The sequence below is a fragment of the Malaclemys terrapin genome, chromosome 12 (assembly GCF_027887155.1).
Source record: "Malaclemys terrapin pileata isolate rMalTer1 chromosome 12, rMalTer1.hap1, whole genome shotgun sequence".
Taxonomy (NCBI): Eukaryota; Metazoa; Chordata; order Testudines; family Emydidae; genus Malaclemys; species Malaclemys terrapin.
Genome location: NC_071516.1, coordinates 40198079 through 40206693, shown reverse-complemented (window position 1 = coordinate 40206693; position 8615 = coordinate 40198079). Strand labels below are relative to the sequence as shown.

The 8615-nt window shown below is 42.6% G+C and overlaps 1 protein-coding gene across 1 annotated transcript; it reads left to right on the top strand.

Moving 5' to 3' along the window:
• The first annotated feature begins 4514 nt into the window (after positions 1-4514).
• LOC128847109 (olfactory receptor 1020-like) lies at positions 4515-5465 on the top strand. The gene has a single exon (XM_054046448.1). It carries the CDS (start codon positions 4515-4517, stop codon positions 5463-5465), a length of 951 nt encoding a protein of 316 aa, XP_053902423.1.
• Positions 5466-8615: the final 3150 nt, after the last annotated feature.

The window sequence follows — 8615 nt, the reverse complement described above, 5'->3', positions numbered from 1 at the left end:
CTGCCAAACTCTCATAGCAGTGTCGTGGGAGTTGGGTGTTTATTGTGTACATTACCCCTCCTCCTTGGAAAATCCCAGCCTAAATGTGTAAAGCACCTTGTTGTCCCTCCATTTTATCTGAGCAACAAACAGACAACATTTTCACAAACACTTAAGTGAACTTAAAAAGTGATTTAGGATCCTAAAACCTGTTGTCTTTCAATGAGGTTTAGGCTGCTAAGCCTTTAGTAACTTAAGGCATTTTTGAAAATCGGAGTTAGGCTCCTAAATGTCTTAGAATTTTTTTTAAATGTTACCTGAACTTATTGAGTAAGCTTGTTGGATGGGGACTGGGTACTTGTGTTTCCTGCTATTGAGGGCAACAGGAGGTTTGTTTAGAGAAAGTGCAAGCTCAGCTAAAGTATGCTGAGATTTTCAAAGCTGCCTAAGGCAAATAAATGAGAAATCAGTGTATAAATCACATAAGCAGCTTTGAAAATTTCTGATGTATAATCTAGAATTAGTGCATGATTTCTTGACAGTCACCATAGCATTCAGCCAATAAAGAGAGAGATTAATTGTAGAATTAGAAGTTTCTTCCCTCTCTAGGACTTTCCCTTTGAGATTAGAGGTTTGACTCTACTGACATTTTCTAAAAACAAACCAAATACCAACTTTTCCTTGCCTGTTACATTCCCCACAGCAGACGTGCCTCAGGAGACTGCACCTTCCCACAGAAGGATATATAATGAATCAGGAAAGACCTTCCCCATTCGGGGAAGGGGCTGAGGAACAGTGTGCATTACTATATGAGGCAAAGGAACCCCGGTAGCTGTTCTGGGATATGATGTTCTATTTACAGGGAACACGGAAGCACATGAATGCGGTGGGGAGAGAAGCTGGACTGAATAACCTGGATCCTGACCCCTGAAATGCTGAGTGAGGAGGTGACAGCAGACTCCAGCTGCTGACTGACCCACCTTAGAGGCAAATCAACCTTTCCCTCCCTTCTTCTTGAAGCTCGAGGTTTTTGAAGCATTGAAAGCTTGTTAGGTAACTAATCCCAGGGGAATCCAAGGGGAATTTGGCAATGATCTCTCTCAAAGTCCCCACTCAACGCAAAGGGACTGAATTTCAAAAAAGGCAAGACCTGTCACCTCGGCTATCCTAGCTCCTTATCTGGCCCCCATCCCCGTGGTATCTGGGCACCTAGCTGTCCTGAATGCATCTATCCTCCCACCACCCCATGAGGGGCTGTTATCCCATCTTTACAGATGGGGACCTGACACACAGAAGGACAGATGTATAGATGTATGCAGACATCCTTAGGGGGAGTTGAAATCAATGGGTGTTAGGTACTGCACCCAATCTGGCACCAATCCGAATTTTTAGGTACCTACAGAGCTTTGAAAATCTGGCCTAAAAGTCACACAAAGATTTTGTGACAAAGGAGGGAATTGAACCAACATCTCCCAAGTCCAAGGTGAGCTTTTCAAACCCTGAAACAACCTTCATTCCGTTGACAGCAAACTTCCTGGGGCATGGAGTGTTAGCAAGATGGTATAGGTAAAACAGAGCTGATATTTGCTGCTGTGCTCAGTGCTTGGGGAGGAGACATTGGCTATGAGTAGGGTTTGCAGAATTTAGGGTTTTTTAATGCAATTTTGCTGACTATTATTGATTTTTATTGAAGTTTTTCCTGATTTGCAGCTATTTTAATTATTACAGTTGGAGGAAATTCAACGGGGGGCGGGGGTAGGGTTAGAATCAGGGTTAGGGAAGCTCTGACAGCAGGACTGCCAGGGGCTCCCAGCAGTGACCAGTGGCTTACTGGTGGCTCCCTGCATGGGCAAGAGGTCCAAGACCCTGGGGTGAAAGGTGCAGGGAAGGCACCTCTGTCCCAGTGCATCAACCTTCCATGGCCAGGGCTGAGAGGAGGAGGAGGATGACAAGCCCGCATCACAGGGGTGGCCACTGCATAGTTAAATTGCCCCATCGATGGGCAGAAGCCATTCAGCAGTTAGGTGGACCAGGCCATAGCCAGGCACCCTTCCTCCCTCTCGCAGCCCAGACTGGTGGTCTCAGCTCTGGCCAGCCTTCCCAGCACCTTGCGCATGCAGGGATGGGTGTCACCAGTCTCACAGACATGCAGGAAGCCCATCACAGCTCCGCTGTCAGCCCACCCCCTGTCCTGATTTTTCACACTTGCTATCTGGTCACCCTAGCTGTTACTGCCTCACTTGCTCGCTGCAGTGACAGCTGGGTGCAGACGATTCTTTGCACCATCACAGGGCTGCTGAAACCATCCCCACAGGCACAAGGTACCGACTGTTATTGATATTTTTTGTTGTTGGTTACAGTGTGTCAGCGGAGATCAACATTTACCGACATCTATCGATTGAAATCGAATCATGCCAACCTGAGCTATAAGTTTCAAAAATGCTTGTTGTATTTTGTTTTATAAAATTAAATAAAATAAAAATAAATTAAATTTAAATAATTTTAAAATATGCCAATTTAATGCAATCAAACATAACATTTTAGGAATATAAAATATAAATAAAATTAATAATAACTACATTTTAAAGTCAAAATTGGAATTAAAGGCAACATTTGAAATCATGGAATTGCCCATGAAATCGAAATTTGGGTTCTCCACTGCTGTAAAAATATGAAAATATAATGTTTGTTACAAATTTCAAACAGAAATCATTCATGCAAAAGAGAGTACATTTTTAGCTAAACTGATTGTTTCTAGCTGGTGTTTTGTTTTTTTAAAGTAAAGATTAGGTAACTGTATGACCAGTAATAACATTTTCATCCCTGGAGGCTAACTGCAGGGTATCTCAGACTTTATTCCTTTTTGCATAAGATGGACATCCTGTTGGGTCTTTGTATGCCAAGTATCCTAGTGCAGGACAATGGAATATTACCACAGGGAAGGACAGGCACTCTTGTTTGTTTAGGATATGTCATAAACATACAGCTAAGAGTAGCATAAAATCCCTTCTTTACCTATAAGGGGTTAAGAAGCTCAAATAACCTGGTTGGCACCTTACCAAAAGGACCAAGAAGGGAAGAAGATCCTTTCAAATCTATGGTGGGAGGTTTTGTTTGGGTCCTCTTTGTTGTTCTCTTGGACAGAGAGGGACCAGGGCAGGAAAAACTATCTCCTAAAACCCTACCTGAAATAAGCATCTAAGAGTACAAAAACTGTAAGTAATAGGAAGGAAATGCGTTAGATTATCTTTTATTTTAGCTTGTGAATTTTTCCTATGCTAAGAGAGAGGTTTATTCCTCTTTTTTGTAACTTTGAAGTTTTGCCCAGAGGGGAATCCTTTATGCTTTAACTCTTATTACCCTGTAAAATTACTTTCCATCCTGATTTTACAGTGCTTCTTTTACTTTTTTTCTTTATAATAAAGTTCTGCTTTTAAGAACCTGATTGGTTGAAAGACCCCCTAAGCTTATTTCTACCAGCTTAGGATAAAAATGTCCCCAAGGCACAAACCATTCTTTGTCCTTGGATGGTACTGATGCCACCACCAAGTGAGTTAGACAAAGATTCAGGAAAAGGACCACTTGGAGTTCCTGTTTCCCCAAAATATCTCCGCATCACAGGGGACTGCAGGTTAAAAGCAAACAGGGCTGGGAATTGCAATGGGTGGGCAGCCAACTCCAAGTGAACTGCAAGGAAAAGGGGCTGGTCTGTGCTCACCTTATTTACCTATTTGGTTTGTATATTATTCTCAAGCCTCCCCAGGACAGGGGGTGAAGGGGTTTGGGGGAGATATTTTGGGGAAACAGGAACTCCAAGTGGTCCTTTTCCTGAATCTTTGTCTAACTCACTTGGTGGTGGCAGCAGTACCATCCAAGGACAAAGAATGGTTTGTGCCTTGGGGACGTTTTTATCCTAAGCTGATAGAAATAAGCTTAGGGGGTCTTTCATGCGGGTCGCCACATCTGTACCCCAGAGTTCAGATTGGGGAGGGAACCCTGACAGGATACAATTTTCAAAGGGTGATAATAGAGTTTGGCTGCCAATTTTCCTTGCAGTTCACTTGGAGTTGGCTGCCCACCCATTGCTATTCCCAGCCCTGTTTGCTTGGTTTATTTCTTTATTGTGGCTTCCCCTAAAATATAAAATCCTGACCCATTTCAGCAGTGGAACTGCAATCTATTTTGTTCTGCTTTTAGACACCAGGAAGTGATGTATGTGACTATTTGAACCAATATCTGTCTAATCTGTCTGTCCTATTGTGTCGGAGCCTCTTCACCATCTGTGCCATCTGTCAAGGTACTACATGGGTTTCAAGAGAGATTAACATTTTGTTTTAACCTGCAGTATGCTCAGATATGAAATCTATTCCAGGGTTAAAGAGAGATGGCATTTCCCCTCCCCTGGCTTCCATTCTCCACTCAGCTATTGTTCCGGTAGCCAGCAGAGAGAAAAAATGAAAACAATGCTGACATTTATTGGGTGGATGTTGTTCATTTATGTTGCAGCATTAATTTCTTTCCTGTAGTCACATTCCATGGCGAACCCAAAACAGGGAAATGAAACGTCCATTACAGAATTCATCCTCCTGGGATTCGGGACTCATCCTGATCTGCAAATTCTTCTCTTCCTGCTGTTTCTAGTGCTGTATATGGCAACCATGGCCGGGAACATCCTCATCATTGCACTAGTTGTGTGTGATCAGCACCTCCATACTCCCATGTACTTCTTCCTGGGGAACTTGTCCTGCTTGGAGACATGCTACACCTCCACCATCCTGCCCAGGATGCTGGCCAGTCTCCTCACTGAGGACAGGAAAATTTCCTTCAATGGGTGTCTCACACAATTATATTTCTTTGGTTCTCTGGTTGCCACAGAATGCCTTCTCTTATCAGTGATGTCTTATGATCGGTATGTAGCGATATGCAATCCAATGCATTACACAACCCGTATGAGTGGCAGGGCCTGGCTACAGCTTGCAGGTGGCTCTTGGATAGGTGGCTTCATAGGTAATAGCATAACGACGTTGTCAATATCCCAGTTAACTTTCTGTGGCCCAAATTGTATTGACCATTTCTTTTGTGATCTTATCCCCCTGATAACTCTCTCCTGTAATAACCCTCAGCTGATGGAAATGTTGGCTTTCACACTCTGCTTGATTTTCTCACTGGTCCCATTCCTGCTTACCTTGATGTCCTACATTTGTATCATTGTGACCATCCTGAGAATCCCATCCTCCACTGGGAGGAAAAAGGCCTTTTCCACCTGCTCCTCCCACCTCATTGTGGTGACCATTTATTATGGAACTCTACTAATTGTCTATATGTTCCCAATGACCAGCATCCTGAGTGAGTTCAACAAAGTGCTCTCTGTCATCTACACCATCCTGACTCCCCTGGTCAATCCCCTCATCTATAGCCTGAGAAACAAAGAGGTGAAGGAAGCCCTGAGGAAAGCTTGCAGGAAATTTGTGGTTGAAAAATGCTAACTGATCAACTGCCTTAAGTTAAAATAAAATAGATATAACATGGGCTGGGATAGGGCCTGAACTGAAGCCTGCTGAAGTCCAAGGTCCTGTTTCCATTATATTATAGAGTTTCATGTCATGGTCTTACAGAGTTGCAGCCCTGGAGAAAGTGGAGACAGAGAGCCCTCTAAATATCGGTTACCCATTGTTTTTAGGACCCATATTAGATAATACTAGGCTGGTGGGAGACTGCCCCTTCCCACAGAAGGAAATATAATGAATCAGAAAAGACATTCCCCATTTCACATAGGGTATGAGGCACAGGGTATGTTACCAGACATGGCAATGCAGCCTCGGTAGATGTTCTGGGATATGACATTCTATTTATGGGGAACTTGCCTTTGATAGGCCCTCACACCTTTGGACTGGAGAGCCAGGGACCAAGCCAGCTCTGGTTAGAGAAGGGTCCCCACATCAGGGGAATCAGGCAATTTCCAATAAAGGGCAGAAGGGGGATGTGGGAAGAGGCAAGCTCAGGAGGCTGAATAGAAACTTTGGAGAGTAATTGAGGGAAAACCCTGAGACTCGGGGAATTGCTCCATCTAGGAAGAGCTGGGAGAAGTGTGCTAAGGTGGCCAAGACTCATAGGAGATGGGGGCAGTTTGGGGTGTAGGAAGCTGGAGGGAAGATGTCTGTGTTAGGTTTGAAATTTAAGTTAATAAATGAAAATAAATGAAACCTAAATGACGACTGTTGTTATGAGACTGGACAAACCAGTGTGGAGTTTATTTAGGGAACAAATAAGGGCAACTGAGGTGAAGGACTACATTCAGGCCTGCCCGAATGCCTCCAGGGAGTGCCCTGAAGGGGCCACTCATCTACTCTGACTGATTTAGTTGGGGATTGGTCCTGCTTTGAGCAGGGAGTTGGACTAGATGACCTCCTGAGGTCCCTTCCAACCCTAATATTCAATGATTTTATGATGCAATTATACTGATGTAAAGCTGCTGATATCAGTATAGTTGATCCCCCTATGGGAAGGGGAATAAGCTATACCACATAAGGGACCTCAACATTGGTAAACTGTATCCATACTAGAGGTTGTACTGGTAGAATGATTTCCATAACAGACTCACACCACTAACCAGAATAGTTATACTGGTGCAAAATCTGTGTGGGGACCTCACATATGTGAGTCCCTGTGAAAATATGTCAGTGCATTCATGGCTTTGAAAAGTACTCCGGTAATCCAAGGAAACTGTTTTTTGCATTAAAATAGAATGCTGATAATCTACACTGATTAGCGAAGCAAAAGTGGCTGAGTGATGGAAAGAGGCCTGAGTGAATAATCCACAGCTAGGCACTTATGGTATGTCTACACTGCAACAGGGAGGGGAAGAGTGAGGGGAGCATTGAATGGACAGTAGACATCACTACAGTCGCTCTACTCTAGTTAGCTTGCTAAAAATACAAGTGAGGAAACCACAGTATCAACTTCAGTGCTGGCTGCACAAGAAAGAATGTGCCCTGGGCAACCTGATGTGCTTGAGCAGCAGTTGCTGAACTCTGTATTGGGGGGTAGCAGAGGGTGAGGGATGGGAAAGATGCACTTTATTGTATAATGGATAATCACGATAGCAGAGGATGAAGGCTGGGAAAGGGGTGGCTATGGTATATAATGGGGACTATGGAGAAGCCAAGGTTAATATTGTCAGTGTTTTATGTATTCGTTCTTATGAACATTAGATGGCAGCTGATGATAGGGAATGAAAAATGGGCAGGAATAAATAAGAAACCTGTGATTTCAGTAAAAAAAACTTGCGTAAGTGATTAAGAGTCAATAAACTTGGAATTAAAAATTAAGCCATAGTGTGAGAAGATTCAGATCTATCTCTGTATTATAGTCAATTATATAGCCTTCAAAGGGTTAAGCAATGGGATTTCATCCCTGCCTGCAATATTTTTGTCAGAGATTAATTAAAGAAGAAAACAAAATAAAAAACTCAGTTTTTTTTAAATACAATTATGTGTGCCACAAGTATTCAACATTAGACATTATGAAAACAAAGTCTTGGCAGCACAAAATTATTCACACAGGTGATTAATTACATGCTTACAGAGAAAATTGTGCTAGAAGAGGACTGTGAATAACCATCATCTAGTTTGTTTTGCATTCAGAAATAAGTGGATATTTGTATTCTTCCGTAAAGGCTGGAACAAATCTTTCCTTCGGGGGAAGAGTGGCAGTATGTCAAAAACTTCATGCTGGGAAAGCCCAGTTTTTTAATCAAATTGCACTATTCTGTAATACACACAAATGAAATGACCCTATTCACTGTATCCAAATACGGCCATGAACTGGCTGGTGGGAATATATAACTAATCCTGTAGAGGAGACAAATCGGTAATGTTCTGATGCTTATCGTACATTCCGGTGTACCAACAAGGGACCTATAGTTTTGGTACAAGATTCTCTAATTTGTATAACTGCCATGGCACTGAAGAGCCCTGAAACTTTTCAGGGATATGTGAATAAACCATTTGCACTTTATAATCCCAGGTAGCTAGCAATTCAGTGGGAGCTGGGTGTTTATTGTACATATTATCACCCACCCCTTTGAAAATCCCAATTTAAATGTGTTAATCTCCATTTGCTCTTTTCCGCAATGCCTGACCAGGGCACCTTGAACTAAGGTAACATTTTGAAAAACACTGGAATGAATTTCAAAAGGGATTTAGGAACCCAAGATACATTGACTTTCAGTGAGATTTGGCTGCTAAGCTTTAGTAACAAAGACACTGTTGAACGTTCTACTCTAAATAGCAGCACCCTCCTCACTGGGGTACTGAGAGGGCTAGCAAGATGATGTGAGTAACACAGCACTGATATTTGCTGCTGATGCACTCAGTTCTAGGGTTTGGGATATTGGCTATAAGTGTTGAAGAAGACTAAAGGTGTTAGCTGTCCAAATCACATTGAAATCAAAGGCTGCAATCCTTTCAGTCAGTGAGAATTTTGTCTTTGATTTCAGTGAAAGAAGGCTATGCATCAACACAATTATCCCAAGGTGTAAAACTAACTATGCATAACTCTATGCATGATCAGATGCAGAATTAGAAATGGTTGGCAGGCAGACAGAATGTAATGGCAGACCGGATATCCACAAACAA